The sequence below is a fragment of the Schistocerca serialis genome, chromosome 12 (assembly GCF_023864345.2).
Source record: "Schistocerca serialis cubense isolate TAMUIC-IGC-003099 chromosome 12, iqSchSeri2.2, whole genome shotgun sequence".
NCBI lineage: Eukaryota > Metazoa > Arthropoda > Insecta > Orthoptera > Acrididae > Schistocerca > Schistocerca serialis.
Genome location: NC_064649.1, coordinates 38736418 through 38757812, shown reverse-complemented (window position 1 = coordinate 38757812; position 21395 = coordinate 38736418). Strand labels below are relative to the sequence as shown.

The 21395-nt window shown below is 44.0% G+C and overlaps 1 protein-coding gene across 1 annotated transcript in view; it reads right to left on the bottom strand.

Annotated features, from left to right (window-relative positions):
* LOC126428403 (protein lifeguard 3-like) overlaps positions 1-21395 on the bottom strand; it is a 98389-nt gene that overhangs the window by 10152 nt on the left and 66842 nt on the right. Inside the window, exon 7 of the mRNA XM_050090324.1 lies at positions 6076-6228. Coding sequence (XP_049946281.1) covers positions 6076-6228 — 153 coding nt within the window. The remainder of the gene's footprint in view (positions 1-6075; positions 6229-21395) is intronic.

Sequence of the window (21395 nt, the reverse complement as noted above, 5' to 3'; positions counted from 1 at the left end):
TGGTACGCATTTCTCTTCCTTACACGAGGCTTCACAACAACGTTTCACCAGGCAACGCCAGTCAACTGCTGTTTGTGTATGAGAAACCGGTTGGAAACTTTCCTCATGTCTGCACTTTGTAGGTGTCGCCACCGGCGCCAACCTTGTGTGAATGCTCTGAAAAGCTAATCGTTTGCATATCACAGCATTTTCTTCCTGTCGGTAAAATTTCGCATCTGTAGCACGTCATCTTCGTGGTGTAGCAATTTTAATGGACAGCAGTGTATATTGTGTATGGCAAAGTGACGCTATCCAAAATTGCCGGGGATGACAGGGGTGAACATTGGCTGAGGTGACGTGTACGGGCGAACAGACGTGCAACAGTTGATCAACTGGCCGCCGAGATGAACCAGGCGGCTACCAACAGTGTCTCCTCAACGAGCATTCGGTGAACGTTGCTAAGTGTGTGCCTCCCCAGCAGGCGGCTGGTTCGCGCACCCGTGCTCACTGCTGCTCATCAGTGATGAACACTCGAATTTGCATGCCAATACCGGAGCTAGACTTCCGCTAGTAGCAACAGCGGGCCTTCTCAGATGACTCACATTTTATGCCCGATAGTACAGATGGCCGTTGTCATGTACAGGGGATAGGCAAAATAATGTGAACAACTGCACTTACTTGGGAATGGTTTATTAATAAGGGGGTTGGATCCCGATTTGCCCGAAATACAGCTGCGATTCTTTTTGGAATACTGGCGTATAATGATTGTATAGTGTCACAGTGGAATGTCATGCCACTATTGGACCAGAACCTCTTCTAACTCCTGTAGTGACAAGGGAGGCGAAAATTTGCTCCGAAGTCTGCGCTCCAATACCGCCCACAAGGGTTCGATAATGTTAAAATGCGAGAACTATGCTAGCCAGGGAAGACGTTGCAGTTCAGTTGCATGGTCCTCATACCATGATTGTACTGTACTAGCCGCGTGAATGGGAGCATTGTCGTTCTGAAATATGACATCATTGTTGGGGAGCAACAATTGAATCATGTGGTGCACCTGATCATGTAAAATGTTGGCGTAGTCGTTGGCTGTAACACGGCCTTTGAGGGCCAGCAGAGTACCCATACCATCAAACTTCCACCTCCATGCTTAACCGCTGGAATCGAGCAGTCAGATTTGTAGGCTTCTTTTGGTGTTCTCTGGACGTAAACCCGCCCCAATGTAGGAAATAAATAAACGTTGACTCCTCGGATCTTATGACGTGTTTTCGCTGATCATCCGTCCAGGATTTATGCTCCAGGCACCATGTTTTACGCTACATTGCGTTGGTTGTCGTCACTAATGGTTTCGGTATAGCAGCTCGTCCACGAATATTCGCTTTATGGAGTTCTCGGTGGACATGGTCGATAGATACAGGGTCTCGAAGATGGCTATTGAGCTCTGCAGTCACATTAGCCGCCGTAGTTTTGTGTTGTTTTGACACAATTCCTGTTAACGTACGACGATCTCTGTCATTTAGTTTTGATTTGCGCTCACTATCACGCTTACACGATGATGTCTTTCCATGTTTTGAGTAGGCTGTAATGACTACTGGAACAGTTGCTCTCGAAACATTCAATAAGTTGGCTGTCCCGGTTACTGACGCTCCAACTAATCGGGCCCCCACAATCTGCCCTCTTTGGAACTCTGTTAGGTCTTTCATTGCACGTCGACCTCGGCCTCTGAATGCAAATACGAAGTGTGCACTACTCGTAAACAACCTGCACTGATGCCTAGTCCGTACTTAACACGCACAGACCAGCGCGGCACGCGCATTACGTGCGTTGTTGACAGTCAAACACAACCATCCAATTAGTACTACTAGTGACATTATTTTGCCTATCCCCTGTTCGGCCCTGCAACAAACGTCAGAAGGGTCCAGGCTGGAGAAGCGAGAGTTATGATCTGTGAAATGTTTTCGTGGCATTCCGTGGGTGATCTCGTCATTCTGGAGGGCACAATGGATCAACAGAAGTATGGATCTATCCTTGAGGACCATGTCCATCCGTACATGCATTTTTTTTGCTCTGCACGGTGGCACCTACCAGCAGGATAATGAAATGTGTCACGCAGCTCGCAATGTACGTGCGTCGTTCGAAGAGCTCCTGGACAGAGTTTACCGTACTTTCTTGACCACCAAACTCCCCGGATTTAAGCCAATCGCGAATCTATGGGACTGCATCAGTGGGGCTGTTCGCACCACGGATCCCCAACCGAGGAAGTCGCGAAGTGCTCCCATTCTCAAATATTGGATAAATAACGTCCGGGTATTTGTGCGCCGTCGGTTGCCCTTCCGCACGACACACACACATCAGGGACAGGCTACAACCCTGTCTCACTCCCTTCCCAACCGCTGCTTCCCTTTCATGCCCTTCGACTCTTATAACTGCCATCTGGTTTCTGTACAAATTGAAAATAGCCTTTCACTCCCTGTATTTTACCCCTGCCACCTTTAGAATTTGAAAGAGAGTATTCCAGTCAACATTGTCAAAAGCTTTCTCTAAGTCTACAAATGCTAGAAACGAAGATATGCCTCTCCTTAATCTATCTTCTAAGGTAAGTCGTAGGGTCAGTATTGCCTCACGTGTTCCAATATTTCTACGGAATCCAAACTGATCTTCTTCGGGGTCGGCTTCTACCAGTTTTTCCATTCGTCTGTAAAGAATTCGTGTTAGTATTTTGTAGCCGTGGCTTATTAAACTGATAGTTCGGTAATTTTCACATCTGTCAACATCTGCTTTCTTTGGGATTGTAATTATTATATCTTCTTGAAGTCTGAGGTATTTCGCCTGTCTCATACATCTTGCTCACCAGATGGTAGATTTTTGTCATGGCTGGCTCTCCCAAGGCCGTCAGCAGTTCTAATGGAATGTTGTTTACTCCCGGGGCCTTGTTTCGACTCTCTCAAATGGCTCTGAGTACTATGGGACTCAACTGCTGAGGTCATTAGTCCCCTAGAACTTAGAACTAGTTAAACCTAACTAACCTAAGGACATCACACACATCCATGGCCGAGGCAGGATTCGAACCTGCGACCGTAGCGGTTTTGTGGTTCCAGACTGCAGCGCCTTTAACCGCACGGCCACTTCGGCCGGCCCTTTGTTTCGACTCAGGTCTTTCAGTGCTCAGTCAAACTCTTAACGCAGTATCATATCTCCCATTTCATCTTTATCTACGTCCTCTTCCATTTCCATAATATTGTCCTGAAGTACAACGCCCTTGTATAAACCCTCTATATACTTCTTCCACCTTTCTGCTTTCCCTTCTTTGCTTAGAACTGGGTTTCCATCTGAGCTCTTGATATTCATACAAGTGGTTCTCTTTTCTCAAAAGGTCTCTTTAATTTTCCTATAGGCAGTATCTGTCTTACCTCTAGTGATATATGCTTCTACATTCCTACACTTGTCCTCTAGCCATTCCTGCTTAGCCATTTTGTAGTTCCTGTCGATCTCATTTTTGAGACGTTTGTATTCCTTTTTGCCTGCTTCATTTACTGCATTTTTATATTTTCTCCTTTCATCACTTGAATTCAATATTTCTTCAGGTCCCCAAGGATTTCTGCTAGCCCTCGTCTTTTTACCTACTTGATCCTCTGCTGACTTCACTATTTCATCTTTCAAAGCTACCCATTCTTGTTCTACTGTATTTATTTCTGCCGTTCTTGTCAATCGTTCCGTAATGCTCAGTCTGAAACTCTCTACAACCTCTGGTTCTTTCAGTTTATCAAGGTTCGTAAATGGCTCTAAATAGTATCCAAGTAGCCGAACATAAACATTCCCAGTCAAAGATCGGTCCAGTTGGACAAGAGGGCCCAGTCCATACCATGTAAAGAGAGCCCAGAGCATTATGGAGTCACCACCAGCTTGCAAAGTGCCTTGTTGACAACTTGGGTCCATGGCTTCTGGGGTCTGCGCCACACTCGAACCCTATCATCAGCTCTCACCAACTGAAATCGGGACTCAGCTGACCGGACCACGGATTTGCAGTAGTCTAGGGTCCAAGCGATATGCTCACGAGGCCAGGAGAAGCGCTGCAGGCGATGACGCGCTGTTAGCAAAGGCACTGCTACCGTAGCCACGTGCGTCGTACGACCCGAGTTGATTTCTGCGGTTATTTTACGCAGTTTTGCTTCTTTATTAGCACTGACAACTTTGCGCAAACGCCGCTGCTCTCGGTTATTGAGTGGAAGCTATTAGTCACTGTGTCGTCCGTTGTGAGAGACAATGCCTGAATTTTGATTTTCTCGGCACACTCTTGACAATGTTTGTTTCGGAATATTGAATTCCCTAACGATTTCCTGAATGGTATATCCCAACTACCATTCCGCGTTCAAAGTCTGTAAATTCCCGTCGTGCAGGCATAATCCCGTCGGAAACTGTGCCGTGTGCTCCTGCGATTTGATTGTTCCGGTGCAGTGTGTTCGACCTCTTTCGATTCGCTTTGCGGTGCGCGGGTTGGTGCGCCCTCTGGGATTCCGTGGGGAAGGCGAAAGGGAGTCGCGGGCAGGAGGAGGGACGAGCGGGTCTGGGCGGAGCGACGCCGGAAGATCGCGGGAGTCGCGCGGCAAGTGGTGTGAGCGTGGCAGCTGCATTGGGGCCGGCCGAGCAGCGGAACTGGAGGTGCTGCAGTCACTCGCTGTCGTTCGTTCTGTTTACGGGTTCAACCTTCCTCACGCTGTGGCTACGCGCCGGTATTATTCTGGCCATCACCTTATTAGCGGCATTTGCTTAATATTGTTAGAGGTGAGCTGTTAGTTTGGTGCATCCTCATCTGGTGGAGTTACAGCGAGACTTCTTTCTGCCGTATTCTGGCTTGCGCTGCTGAGCAGTGAGTGTTCCCACGTCGCGTGTCGAAATACTTACTTGTGCCCTGGTTGATTTACGTATGAACTGGAGTGCCTATGTGGGCGTGTTTGCTTAAATTGTCGATGAAGTGTTTCACAATACCCTTACTTGAGTGTCTTTAAATTGCATTTCAGTTTGTTACTGAACTTATGTCAGTTAAGGGACGCCCTAATTGTCACGCTCGTCAAGTCAAGTTTAAGTCTACTGTGACACGACTGTTTACCTGTTGGATTAAAATTAATTCAATCTTAACCACAGCTAGGAGTAATTCAAGGCTACTTGTAAGTGCCGTGTGTGTTGTTTTTTTCTTTTCTCTTACTCACTGCTGTTGAGTGTTAAACTGTTTTGGAAACCCCCGTGACGTCATTTTACGGTGTGGTTTTACAAAGAGTTCTGTGGGTACTGTTGTTAACGGCTCCTCTTGCAAAGGGGTTTCTGGCCCACACATCTATCGCACGCCAGGGGTTTACTGCCAACCGCCAACAGTGCGGTAACTTGTTATCAATCCTTTCCGAAACACCGCCTGGCCTACGACTTGATGGCTTTCTGTGGTAAAATTCAAATGGAGGTAGTGCCTTGTTAACTTGTCTGAAATGAATGTGCTTGCCTTGACAGTGCTGTAGTGGGCAGATATTGCCATATGTCTGTGATATTATTTCCTGTAAGCCATTGTGACCATTAGGGTATGTAAGGCTTAAATAGAGTGACCAGTTTGGTAATTTTCTGTGTTTGGTAATAACATTTTACTAGCATTAAAATTTTGGGAAAGGTTTAAATCTCATATTTGCAGATTGTTTGATGTTAGATAAGTTGTTGATGATTCATGTTAAATCAGCTGATGTACATTTAAATTGAACAAGTTATATGTCAATATGTTGTTACCAGTACCTTGCATGAATTTTATTGCGTAATAAATTAAATTTTATATTCTATCCTCAATTTGTTGCTCAGCCTTCCACTCCACCAGCCCGTGCGTCCTGCTCACAATCATATCAGAAACCATTTCACGTGAATCACGTGAGTACGAATGACAGTTCTGCCTTTATTACTTTGTGTACGTGATACTGCCGCCGTCTGTATACGTGCATACCGCTATCCCGTGACTTTTGTGACCTCGGTGTATATGGCACTTGTCCTAGCAACTCTGTGCGTCGGTGCCGATCGTCTGCACGCCCGAGGGTTGTAGTAGCCCTGCAGACAGGGCAGAGCACTGACCAGGGAGAAGACGACGCCCACGAGGCCGGCGTAGACGGCGAGCAGCAGGCTGCTCGGGCCCCAGATGAGGAACACCAGGACCAGCACCACGCCGAAGATGAGCACGCCGATGCCCAGCACGCACAGCAGCGCTCCGCAGCCCGTGATGTCCACCTGTCGGACACCGGCCGGTCTGCAGTCGCTCAACCGTACTTCTAAAACAAAAGCACCTGGGCAAACATAAAGTCAAGTACGAGGTGCATTCGAGTTATAACACCGACGATTTTTTCCTCAGTACTGGAAACCGTCAGGGAGGTGGTCAGGACCACTGTTGTTCTCTACGTACATAAATTATTTGGCGGACAGAGTGGGCAGCGATCTGTAGTTGTTTGCTGATAATGAAGTTTAGTGACTCTAGGCAGACACAAGGCGACTTAGGCAAAATTTCTGTTTAGTGTGATAAATGGCGACATAACAATACATATGACCTATTAAGACATGAAGAGACTTTTGAAACTCTAAATAGACTGGCAAACGAGGTATCACGGAAAGTACTGACAGCATAGTTGAGGGACTTTCACGACTAAAGACAAATACTGAACGTGTCCAGTTACCCTGATCCTATACCGCCTGTGCGTGGACAGGTCGACTTTTTAGTTGCAATCCGCCACGTGCAGGACTAGGGGGACCGCGCTACACTAATCTAGACCAAAAGCACCGGAATTGACGTAGGTTAGTACAGTAGTTGTGGCTTTAGATATAGATATTAAGTTAGGAACCTGCAGCGACAAACAATCTTGGCACGCTCATCGGGATTAGCTCGATGAGCAGCGCCTAAAGTAATAGGTTTATATCTACGCTGACAATCCTGTGACGCTGCAGGCAGTTAGGAATTAACAAGTAGGTAAGAAAACTAACAATTAGCAAGTAGTATAGATTAATAGCTGTAGTCTGCCTATTACCCTGTATTGTATCCTGTCTGTAGCTCACAATAATAAACATAGTACCATTGTAATAACAATAAAAATAGCTGCTGAATATAAAACATTGTAGTATTATTATGACCCACTAATCATTAAGGTGGTGGGTTCCTTTTGTATAAATATTATAGATGTTGCAATAAAGATTTAAAAAAATGGCAACTAGAGGAGAAGGAGTATCCAGGGCCGCTATATGGGTGTCTGAGGAGCTATTGCGAGGATCGGGAGGTCTGGCTATCATCCCCTAGCACAAGAGTGAGAAAAACTATTACTAAAGGATGTCCCCAGGGCTCCGTCCTAGGTCCCCTGTTCTGGGACATCCACATGGAGCCATTACTAGACAAATTACAGCAAAGTGATGTAGTGCTAGAGGTGATAGCCTACGCAGATGACCTCCTCCTACTGGTCGGCGGCCGTAGCCGAGTAGAGCCTAAGATAGAAAGTGCTATAGAGACACTACAACTTTGGTGCCGAAGTACAAAGATGAAAATTTCACCAGGCAAGTCCACCTACCTTCTTCTGAAAGGACGGTGAATTCGTAACCCGACAGTCAGGATTGATGGCTCACCAGTTCTACGGCGACGAGAGACTCGATACCTTGGAATCATCTTTGATGAAAGGTGGTCCTTCGGAAAGCACATTGACACCGTAACTCAGAGAGCCCTTCAAGTACTCAATAACCTCATTTCCATTGGACACAAAAGATTTCATCTCAAACCACATCTCATCAAATTATACCACAATAGTATACTCACATCAATGGTGGGTTACGGCTCGGGAGTCTGGGCACACAGACTCACGAGGGTGGTGCCTGCCATGACGGTGAGAAGAGTCCAGAGGAACATGATAGTGAGATCAGTGGGGGCATACAGGACTACGCCGGGAAGAGCCCTGTTAGTCATAATGGGGCTCTGCCCCCTGGGCATCAAAATTCGGAAACAGGCCGCTGGGTACTGGGCCAAGAAGGGGAACATAGAGAAAACAGAAGAGATTTTAGGCAGCAGGGCAGGGAACAGGGTTGAGATCAGATTAAGAGGAGACCAGTTATGGCAAGAATCCTCGGAAACTGAAGAAACCGGACGTAGAACTTTTGCTCTTCTTCTGGATATTAGGGAACGGATGGGAATGACATACTTCGAACCAACCCGGGGACTATTCCACTTTCTCACTGGTCATGGACCCTACCCGACCTATTTATATCGATTCGGGAAAAAGGCTACACCTGCGTGTGACTGTGGTGTTCCAGAGGGTACTCCTGACCATGTCGTCCGCAGCTCGTGGTCGTGCGGTAGCGTTCTCGCTTCCCACGCCCGGGTTCCCGGGTTCGATTCCCGGCGGGGTCAGGGATTTTCTCTGCCTCGTGATGACAGGGTGTTGTGTGATGTCCTTAGGTTAGTTAGGTTTAAGTAGTTCTAAGTTCTACGGGACTGATGACCATAGATGTAAAGTCCCATAGTGCTCAGAGCCTGACCATGTCGTTTACGAGTGCCCCCTTTTCAATGATGTAGCTTCAATGTTACGTGACCAACTGCCACACCACGACACGTACAGCTTACTTAGACAACTCAACACCTTTCAGACCATCAACAAATTGGCAAACGTGGTATCACAAAAAGTTTTAAAGGAATATCTGAGAGGCTTGAATTAGCAAGAATACGAGAAATATTTAAACACCTATAGAGTCTGGTACCCTATTCCCATACCGCCTGAGCGCGGACAAGGCCGACCTCTACAGTCTGGAAACCCGCCCTGTTCGGGACTTAGGGGGAGTGGGTTCAAATGGCTCTGAGCACTATGGGACTCAACTGTTGTGGTCATCAGTCCCCTAGTCTACAAATGCTAGCAACGAAGATATGCCTTTCCTTAATCTATTTTGTAAGGTAAGTCGTAGGGTCAGTATTGCCTCACGTGTTCCAATATTTCTACGGAATCCAAGCTGATCTTCTTCGGGGTGGGCTTCTACTAGTTTTTCCATTGGTCTGTAAAGAATTCGTGTTAGTATTTTGCAGCTGTGGCTTATTAAACTGACTGTTCGGTAATTTTCACATCTGTCAACACCTGCTTTCTTTGGGATCGGAATTATTATATTCTTCTTGAAATCTGAGGGTATTTCGCCTGTTTCATACATCTTGCTCACCAAATGGTAGAGTTTTGTCATGGCTGGCTCTCCCAAGGCCGTCAGTAGTTCTAATGGAATGTTGTCTACTCCCGCGGCCTTGTTTCGACTTAAGTCTTTCAGTGCTCTGTCAAACTCTTCACGCAGTATCTTACTAACTAGTTACTTAAATATAACTTAAGATTTAGCTGCAATTGTAACCATTGTATCATCATCTGGACCCACTAATCACATAAGGTAGTGGGTTAAAATTGTATGATTATTAAGATTTGGAAATAAAGATTTTTAAAAACAAGTCAACTAGCCCTAAATGTGGAAAAATGTACGAGGTTGCCCAGAAAGTAATGAACCGCATTATTTTTCTACATCAATTCTTTATTGAACATAATGAGAAATACACACACGAAAGAATGGTGTTTTATTTACACAACCTGTTTTTCCACGTAGTCTCCACCCCGTTGTATGGCCTTCCTCCAGCGCGAAACAATGGCGTATATGCCCTGTCGGTACCAATCCTTGTCCTTATCCTGGTGGCAGAGCCAGTGCTTCACTGTGTGAATCACCTCCGCATCGTCCTCAAAATGTCTTCCAAAAATTGCGTCCTTCAACGGCCCAAACCCGCGAATGACCACATCAGCTCGCTGCAGCATGTCAAGTGTGACAGCCGTGGATGATCTGCCCGACCGCTGCAAATCGTGGAGCTCCGTCGAACCACCTTTTCATGATCTAACCCTCCATGCCCAGCGGTCAACTGTACTTTCGTCGACAGCAGATACTCCGTAGACTTTGCACAAGCGTTTGTGAATATTCCCCACAGAAATTCAATGATGGCACGTTGCTTGTAACGTACATCACTTACAGGCGCCATTTTGAAACTCTCCTGGAGCTACGCTATCTGTCGGAAGTGACGAAAACTTGACACTCAGGAGACTTCAGATAATACATACGTAACGTTCCGCATTCGCAGCATTATTTTCGGCGGGGAATAAAGAATGCGGTGCATTACTTTCTGCGAAACGCTCGTAAATTAATGGTGATAAGCAGCAAGATAAAACCTGTAATGTTCGGATACAGTGTTACCAGTATCCACTTTGAGAAAGTCAAGTCGTTTAAATACCTGAGATTGCAAAGCGATACGAGATAACTGTGGTAGGGAAGGCGAACGGTCCATTTCGGTTTATTGGGGCAATTTTAGGAAATAGTGTTCCATCTGTAAGGGAGACCGCATATAGGACACTAGTGCAACTCGTTCTTGAGTACTGATCGAGTGTTTGGGATCGGTATCAGGTAAGACTGGAGGAAGACATCGAAGCAATTCTCAGGCGAGCTGCTAGATTTGTTACCGGTAAATTCGAACATGTAACTGGTATGGCAATGCTTCGGGAACTCAAGTGGGAATCCCTGGAGGGAAGGCGCCGTTCTTTCCGAAGAACACTATTAACAAAATTTAGAGATCCGGTATTGCAAGCTGACTGCAGAATGATACTATTGCCGCCAGCATACATTGCGCGTAAGGATCACGAAGATAGAGAAATTAGGGCTCATACGGAGATATGTAGACAGTCGTTTTCCCTCTCTCTGTTTGCGAGTGGAACAGTAAAGGAAACGATTAGTAGTGGTATAGGGTGCTCTCCGCCAGGCAGCGTACGGTGGTTTGCAGAGTATCTATGTACATTTAGATGAACATTATGTCACAAAAGTATCCGGACACCTCCAAAAACATAAGTTTTTCATATTAAGTGAATTGTGTTGCCACCTACTGCCAGGTACTCCATATCAGCGACTTCAGTAGTCTTTAGACATCGTGAGAGAGCAGAATGGGGTGCTCCGCGGAACTCACGGACTTCAAACGTGGTCAGGTGACAGGGTGTCACTGGTGTCATACGTCTGTACGCGAGATTTCCACAGCCCTAAACATCGCTAGGTCCACTGTTTCCAATGTGATAGTGAAGTGGAAACATGAAGGGACACGTACAGCACAAAACCGTACAGGCCGACCACGTCTGTAGACTGACAGAGACCGCCGACAATTGAAGAGGGTCGTAATGTGTAATAGGCAGACATCTATCCAGATCATCACACGGTAATTCGAAACTGCATAAGGATCCACTGCAAGTACTATGACGGGAGAGAGGTGAGAAAACTTGGATTGCCACACATCACGCCGGTAAATGCCAAACGCTTGGTGTAAGAGGCGTAAACATTGGACCATTGAACTGTGGAAAAAGTTGTGTGGAGTGGCGAATCACGGTACACAATGTGGCGATCCGATGGCAGGGTGTGGGTATGACGAATGCTCGGTGAACGTCATTTGCCAGCGTGCGCAGTGCCACCACTAAAATTCGTAGGCGGTGGTGTTATGGTGTGGTCGTGTTTTTCATGGAGGGGGCTTGAACTCCTTGTTGTTTTGCTTGGTACTATTACAGCACAGGCGAGCACAGTTTTAAGTACCTTCTTGCTTCCCACTGTCGAAGAGCGATTCGGGGATGGTGATTGCATCTTTCAGCACGATCGAGCACCTGTTCATAAAGCACGGCCTGTGGCGGAGTGTTTACACGACAACAACATCCCTTTAATGAACTGGCCCGCACAGAGTCCTGACCTGAATCCTATAGAACACCTTTGGGGTGTTTTGGAACGCCGACCTCGTGCCAGGCCTCACCGACCGACATCGTTACCTCTCCTGAGTGCAGCAGTCTGTGAAGAATGGGCTGCCATTCCCCAAGAAACCTTCCAGCACCTGACTGAACGTATGCCTGCAAGAGTGGAAGTTGTCATCAAGGCTAAGGGTGACACAACACCATATTGAATTCCAGCATTACCGATGGAGGGCGCAACAAACTTGTAAAGTCGTTTTGAGCCAGGTGTCTGGATTCTTTTGATCACATAGTTTATCTATAAATATTAGTCTGCAAATGAAGTAAATACTGTCACCAGTATACGTCCCTCGGTCATAAATAGATGTATCTGCACTTATACGCATAACGCTCTGTATAATAAGAAAAGTAATGGTCCTATGACACTCCCTTTGGATACGACGGAAATTACTTTTACGTCTGAACATTTCTCGCCGTGTAGAATGTCATGACAAGTTCTGTTTGGTAGAAACTCTTCAATCCACTCACACAACCTGTTTGAGATTCTGGACACTTGTAGTTAGTACATTAGGCAACAGTGCGGTACTGTATCAAATGCCTGCCGGAAGTCAAGGAACACGGCATGCAGCTGGGCTCCTGTATCTGGCGCATTCTGGGTCTTGTCGACGAAAAGAGCCAGCTTGGTTCCACAGTCGTTGTTTTCAAAACCTGTGTTGATTCTTTGCGGGAGATCTTGTGTCTCCAGGAGTGTCATAATACGTAAAGATAATAAATGTTCCAAAATTCTATCAAAAACCAACGTCACAGATGGAGGCCTATTGTTCTGTGGGTCTGTTCGATGACACCTCTTTTAGCAGTCGTATGAACTCTTTAGTTCGACCAGCGATTTGCGGCTCATTACTGCTACAAGACGAATGAGTCCTCTGAATACTCTATGTAGTATGTATATATGTACACTACTGGCCATTAAAATTGCTACACCAAGAAGAAATGCAGATGATAAACGGGTATTCATTGGACAAATATATTATACTAGAACTGACATGGGATTACATTTTCACCCAATATGGGTGCATAGATCCTGAGAAATCAGTACCCAGAACAACCACCTCTGGCCGTAATAACGGCCTTGATACGCCTGGGCATTGAGTCAAACAGAGCTTGGATGGCGTGTACAGGTACAGCTGCCCACGCAGCTTCAACACGATATGGGTGCATAGATCCTGAGAAATCAGTACCCAGAACAACCACCTCTGGCCGTAATAACGGCCTTGATACGCCTGGGCATTGAGTCAAACAGAGCTTGGATGGCGTGTACAGGTACAGCTGCCCACGCAGCTTCAACACGATATCACAGTTCATCAAGAGTAACGACTGGCGTATTGTGACGAGCCAGTTGCTCGGCCACCATTGACCAGACGTTTTCAGTTGGTGAGAGATCTGGAGAATGAGCTGGCCAGGGCAGCAGTCGAACATTTTCTGTATCCAGAAAGGCCCGTACAGGACCTGCAACATGCGGTCGTGCATTATCCTGCGGAAATGTAGGGTTTCGCAGGGATCGAATGAAGGGTAAGAGCCACGGGTCGTATCACATCTGAAATGTAACGTCCACTGTTCAAAGTGACGTTGATGCGAACAAGAGGTGACCGAGACGTGTAACCAATGGCACCCCTTACCAACACGCCGGGTGATACGCCAGTATAGCGATGACGAATACACGCTTCCAATGTGCGTTCACCGCGATGTCGCCAAACACGAATGGGACCATAATGATACTGTAAACAGAACCTGGATTCATCCGAAAAAATGACGCTTTGCTATTCGTGCACCCAAGTTCGTCGTTGAGTACACCATCGCCGGCGCTCCTGTCTGTGATGCAGCGTCAAGGGTAACCGCAGCCATGGTCTCCGAGCTGATAGTCCATGCTGCTGCAAACGTCGTCGAACTGTTCGTGGAGATGGTTGTTGTCTTGCAAACGTCCCCATCTGTTGACTCAGGGATCGAGACGTGGCTGCACGATCCGTTACAACCATGCGGATAAGATGCCTGTCATCTCGACTGCTAGTGATACGAGGCCGCTGGGATCCGCATGGCGTTCCGATTCCATATTCCGCTAACACTCATTGGATCTCAAACAACGCAAGCAGCAATGTCGCGATATGATAAACCACAATCGCGATAGGCTACAATCCGACCTTTACCAAAGTCGGAAACGTGATGGTAAGCATTTCTCCTCCTTACACGAGGTGTCACCACCGGCGCCAACCTTGTGTGAATGCTCTGAAAAGCTAATCATTTGCATATCACAGCATTTTCTTCGTGTCGGTTAAATTTCGCGTGTGTAGCACGTCATCTTCGTGGTGTAGCTATTTTAATGGCCAGTAGTATATATATATATATATATATATATATATATATATATATATAGGGTGGTCCTTTGGTGGTGACCGGGCCAAATATCTCACGAAATGAGCACCAAACGAAAAAACTACAAAGAACGAAACTCCTCTAGCTTGACGGGGGAAACGAGATGCCGCTATCGTTGGCCCGCTAGATGGCGCTGGTCAAACGGATATCAACTGCGTTTTTTAAAATAGGAATCCCCATTTTTTATTACATATTCGTGTAGTGCGTAAAGAAATATGAATGTTTTAGTTGGACCACTTTTTTCGCTTTGTGATAGATGACGCTGTAATAGTCACAAACGTATAAGTACGTGGTATCACGTAACATTCCGCCAGTTCGGACGGTATTTGCTTCGTGATGCATTACCCGTGTTAAAATGGACCGTTTACCAATTGCGGAAAAGGTCGATATCGTGTTGATGTATGGCTATTGTGATCAAAATGCCCAACGGGCGTGTGCTATGTATGCTGCTCAGTATCCTGGACGACATCATAAAAGTGTCCGGACCGTTCGCCGGATTTAAGGAAACAGGAAGTGTTCAGCCACCTGTGAAACGTCAACCACGACCTGCAACAAATGATGATGCCCAAGTTGGTGTTCTAGCTGCTGTCGCGGCTAAACCGCACAATAGTAGCAGACAAATTGCGCGAGAATCGGGAATCTCAAAAATGTCGTCTTGAGAATGCTACATCAACATCGATGCATATTTCTATGCACCAGGAATTGCATGGCGACGACTTTGAACGTCGTGTGCAGTTCTGCCACTGGGCACAAGAGAAATTACGGGGCGGTGACAGATTTTTTGCAGGCGTTCTATTTAGCGACAAAGCGTCATTCACCAACAGCGGTAACGTAAACCGACATAATATGCACAACTGGACAACGGAAAATGCACTATGGCTGCGACAAGTGGATCATCAGCGACCTTGGCGGGTTAATGTATGGTGCGGCATTGTGGGAGGAAGGATAATTGGCCCCCATTTTATCGATGGCAATCTAAATGGTGTAATGTATCCTGATTTCCTACGTAATGTTCTACCGATGTTACTACAAGATGTTGCACTGCATGACAGAATGGCGATGTGCTTCCAACATGATGGATGTCCGGCACAAAGCTCGCACGCGGTTGAAGCGGTATTGAATATCATATTTCATGACAGGTGGTTTGGTCATCGAAGCACCATACCATGGCACGATCTGACGTCCCCGAATTTCTTTCTGTGGGGAAAGTTAATGGATATTTGCTATTGTGATCCACCGACAACGCCTAACAACGTGCGTCAGCGCATTGTCAATGCATGTGCGAGCATTACGGAAGGCGAATTACTCGCTGTTGAGAGGAATGTCGTTACATGTATTGCCAAATGCATTGATGTTTACGGACATCATTTTGAGCATTTATTGCATTAATGTGGTATTTAAAGGTAATCACGATGTAACAGCATGCGTTCTCAGAAATGATAAGTTCACAAAGGTACATGTATAACATTGGAACAACCGAAGTAAAAGTTCAAACGTATCTATGTTCTGTATTTTAATATAAAAACCCACCTGTTACCAGCTGTTAGTCTAAAATTGTGAGCCATATGTTTGTGACTATTACAGCGTCATCTATCACAAAGCGAAGAAAGTGGCCTAAATAAAACAATCATACACTCCTGGAAATGGAAAAAAGAACACATCGACACCGGTGTGTCAGACCCACCATACTTGCTCCGGACACTGCGAGAGGGCTGTACAAGCAATGATCACACGCACGGCACAGCGGACACACCAGGAACCGCGGTGTTGGCCGTCGAATGGCGCTAGCTGCGCAGCATTTGTGCACCGCCGCCGTCAGTGTCAGCCAGTTTGCCGTGGCATACGGAGCTCCATCGCAGTCTTTAACACTGGTAGCATGCCGCGGCAGCGTGGACGTGAACCGTATGTGCAGTTGACGGACTTTGAGCGAGGGCGTATAGTGGGCATGCGGGAGGCCGGGTGGACGTACCGCCGAATTGCTCAACACGTGGGGCGTGAGGTCTCCACAGTACATCGATGTTGTCGCCAGTGGTCGGCGGAAGGTGCACGTGCCCGTCGACCTGGGACCGGACCGCAGCGACGCACGGATGCACGCCAAGACCGTAGGATCCTACGCAGTGCCGTAGGGGACCGCACCGCCACTTCCCAGCAAATTAGGGACACTGTTGCTCCTGGGGTATCGGCGAGGACCATTCGCAACCGTCTCCACGAAGCTGGGCTACGGTCCCGCACACCGTTAGGCCGTCTTCTGCTCACGCCCCAACATCGTGCAGCCCGCCTCCAGTGGTGTCGCGACAGGCGTGAATGGAGGGACGAATGGAGACGTGTCGTCTTCAGCGATGAGAGTCGCTTCTGCCTTGGTGCCAATGATGGTCGTATGCGTGTTTGGCGCCGTGCAGGTGAGCGCCACAATCAGGACTGCATACGACCGAGGCACACAGGGCCAACACCCGGCATCATGGTGTTTGGAGCGATCTCCTACACTGGCCGTACACCACTGGTGATCGTCGAGGGGACACTGAATAGTGCACGGTACATCCAAACCGTCATCGAACCCATCGTTCTACCATTCCTAGACCGGCAAGGGAACTTGCTGTTCCAACAGGACAATGCACGTCCGCATGTATCCCGTGCCACCCAACGTGCTCTAGAAGGTGTAAGTCAACTACCCTGGCCAGCAAGATCTCCGGATCTGTCCCCCATTGAGCATGTTTGGGACTGGATGAAGCGTCGTCTCACGCGGTCTGCACGTCCAGCACGAACGCTGGTCCAACTGAGGCGCCAGGTGGAAATGGCATGGCAAGCCGTTCCACAGGACTACATCCATCATCTCTACGATCGTCTCCATGGGAGAATAGCAGCCTGCATTGCTGCGAAAGGTGGATATACACTGTACTAGTGCCGACATTGTGCATGCTCTGTTGCCTGTGTCTATGTGCCTGTGGTTCTGTCAGTGTGATCATGTGATGTATCTGACCCCAGGAATGTGTCAATAAAGTTTCCCCTTCCTGGGACAATGAATTCACGGTGTTCTTATTTCAATTTCCAGGTGTGTATTTCTTTACGTACTACACGAATATGTAATAAAAAATGGGGTTCACATTTAAAAAATGCAGTTGATATTCGTTTGACCTATGACGGAGCCATCCAGCGGGCCAACCATAGCGCCATCTGGTTTCCCCCTTCAAGCTAGACGAGTTTCGTTCTTTGTAGTTTTTTCGTTTGATGCTTATTTTGTGAGATATTTGGCCCAGTCACTATCAATGGACAGCCGGTGAATCATAAACGAGGAAAAATATGTCGAGGACCGCACACTGCTATGCGTAACATGTGACGCATAATTTCGTTCTCATTGGTGTACTGTGTACGTTAAACAAAAACAATTGTTAACTATTGAACGAGATACAGACGAGCCTCACAATCACGACATATCATTGGCCCATAGATACAACACATGACACACCAATGAGCTGATGTGTATCTGCCAGCGTTTGAAAGGTACGAGAAAGAACAAAACCCAATCGTAATGTATGTGAAATTGTATCAGAACTTGTGAATCACACTTTGCCGGCGGTAACGGAGTGTACAGTGCCATGGTAGGGCCATGTTAGGACCAAAATCATTAATGGAACAACGTTCATCTTTATCTCAATTTTCATTATAATATTATTCAATAATTTCATGTTACTATTCCCTTACATTTTTACTAGAACAAGCCACTTAGCATTAACATTTGCAATTGCTTTACCTATATGATTAAGATTTATACTACTTGGATGAATCATTCAAACTAATCACATATTTACACACCTTGTACCCCAAGAAACACCACCTGCGTTAATATCATTTATAGTATTAATTGAAACAATTAGAAATGTTATCTGACCAAGTACATTAGCAGTACGACTAGCAGCAAATATAATCGCTGGACACCTATTAGGAAATACAGGACCACCTATAGCAATACATTTAATTTCATTACTAATTAGTGGACAAATATTCCTATTAATTCTAGAATCAGCAGTAGCTATAATTCAGGCTTATGTTTTCTCAATTTTAATACTTTTTACTGTAGAGAAGTATACTAACCTTATGTTAACAACTCACTGAAACCACCCCTTCCACTTAGTAGACTACAGACCTTGACCATTAACAGGAGCAATTGGAGCAACAGTCCTAGTATCAGGATTGGAAAAACGATTTCACCTATTTAACATTAACTTATTCATAATTGGATTTGGAAATACCTTATTAACTACAGTTCGATGATGACGAGATGTAGTCCATGAAGGAACATACCAGGAATTACATACAGGATTTGTATCAATTGGATTACAATGAGGAATAATTTTATTTATTGCATCAGAAGTCTTATTTCTTGTACAATTCTTTTGAGCCATCTTTAGTAGAAGAATAGCACTAACAATTGAACTAGGAATACTATGACCTCCAAAAGGAGTTCAACCATTCAATCCTATACAAATTCCATTACTTTATACAGCTATTCTTTTAGTCTCAGGAGTAGTCGTAACATGAGCACACCACAGTCTTATAGAATCTAACCACACTCAAGCACTGCAAGGCTTATTCTTCACAGTACTGTTAGGATTATATTTCTCAATACTTCGAGCATATGAATATTGAGAATTACCTTTCACTATCGCAGATGCAGTATATGGATCAGCATTCTTTGTTGGATCAGGATTCCATGGACTCCATGTAATTATTAGAACAATCTTCTTAACAACATGCTTACTTTGACACTCAATAAATCAATTCTCACCAACACATCACTTTGGCTTTGAAGCAGCAGCATGATATTGACACTTCGTAGATGTATGATTATTCCTATATATCTCAATTAATTGATGAGGTAAAATGGATTTTCTAGTATAAATAGTACATTTGACTTCCAATCAGAGAGATTGATATAAATCAAGAAAAACAATCCTAGTTCTATCTACAAGAATTTTCATTAGATTTATTATCCCAATAATCGCTATAATTCTTGCAGCAGCACTATCAAAAAAATTAATTAATGACCAGGAAAAAAGATCACCATTTGAATGTGGATTCGATCCTAAACGATCAGCACAAATACCATTCTCCCTCTGATTCTTCTTAATTCCCGTAATCTTTCTAATCTTTAACATAGAATACACATTAATCCTACCAATCGTAATTATTTTTAAAACATCAGACATTATAATCTGAACAGCATCACCAATATTCTTCATTCTAATCCTATTAGGAGGACTATATCATGAATGAAACCAAGGAGCTTTACAATGAGCAGAATAGACGGTTATAGAAAACTATAACATTTGGGTTGCATTCAAAAAGTATTGATATAACCAATCAACCCTAAATAGAATAAGAAGCGAAAATATTGCACTCAGTTTCGACCTGAAAGATTGGTAAATAATATACCTTTGGCGTATTACTGTAAATAATATAATTGAACTGCAAAGTTCCAACTAAGGAAATGTAAAGCCAATATGAAAGCTGCTTACTTTTTATATTAGTGGTTTAACTCCGTTAGCATTTCTAAAAATTATATAGTTTAAGTAAAACATTACATTTTCACTGTAAAAATAATATAAATTATATTTATAAATACCTATAAGTGAAAATACCTCCTTAATATCTTCAGTCATCACACTCTAATTATAAGCTATTTAGGTATAAGAAAAATAACATTACTAAAATAAATATCCAGAAAACAAAAGTTAAAGATAAATCTTAAAATTCAAATCGTATCAACCTTGAATATAACCTATTAAGCAAATAAATAATTTATACAAACCCTGACTGCCGAATAACTCACCCCAATGATAATCAAATGATTTTGATGCATAATAACCCAACTTCAAAGGCATATATCGAACGAACTTAGTTGAAAGGAAAGGTATAACTCACATAGAATCAGCAAGTCTAACAAAAGATAGTATACCTAAAGAAAACAAATTATGAGAAAAATCAAACTTAGAAATATGATATCCCAAATAAGCACCTAAAATAACAACTGTAATTGTCAAAAACTTTAAATAATAAGGCAAAGCAGGCACATGAGGAATAGGGGAAATAAATCAAGATAAAAGACTACCACCAAAAACAGCAGCAAACAATAAACCAATTGTACCAAATGAAATATAATAACCCTTATCATCAAAAGAAAATTGAATAATAAAGAAACGAAAAGAATAAGAACCAGTTAAACCAGTAGAAAAAATTAAGAAAAGAAATTAAACAATTAATTCATCTCAAACAAACCATTTCAAGAATGAAATCTTTTGAATAAAAACCAGCCAAAAAAGGTATTCCACATAAAGATAAACTAGATACATTAAAACAAACAGAAGTTAAAGGCATAAAATTAACAATTGAACCCATAAAATGAATATCCTGAGAATCCTTTAAATTATGAATTATTGAACCTGCACACATAAATAACAATGCCCTAAATAAAGCATAGCCAATAAATGAAAAAAAAGCATGCTTCGGACAACCTATAGCCAAAATTCTTATTATTAAACCAAGTTGTCTTAAAGTAGAAAGAGCAATAATTTTCTTTAAATCAGATTCAAAATTACCCCACAATCTAGCCATAAACATAGTTATACAACCAATTAAAAGTAAAAACCAACCACAATTATAAGTATCTAATATTGGTCTAAAACGAATTAATAAAAAAGCCCCCACAGTAACAAGAGTAGAAGAGTGGACTAAAGCAGAAAATGGGGTAGGAGCAGTCATAGCACCAGGAAGTCGAAAAGAAAAAGGAATCTAAGCTCTCTTGGTTATGGCTGCTAAAACAATGAATACAGTAATAAACGTTATTTCAAAAGAACCAGAAATAAAATCATTATAATAAATATAATTTCAACCACCAAAATTTAACATTCAAGCAATATAAATTAAAATGGCAACATCACCAATCGGATCAGAAAGAGCAGTTAATATACCTGCACTATAAGATTTTACATTTTGGTAATAAATAGCTAAACAATAAGAAACCAAACGTAAACCATCCCATCCTAACAAAATTCTAATCAAATTAAGACTAATAATTAAAAACCCTATTGAAAGAATAAATATTAAAACATTAATAATAAAACGATTTATATTTTTTTTCACCTGACAAATAATCCTCTCTACAGTAAATTACCAAAGAAGAAATATATATAACAAAAGACATAAAAATAAGAGACATTCAATCCA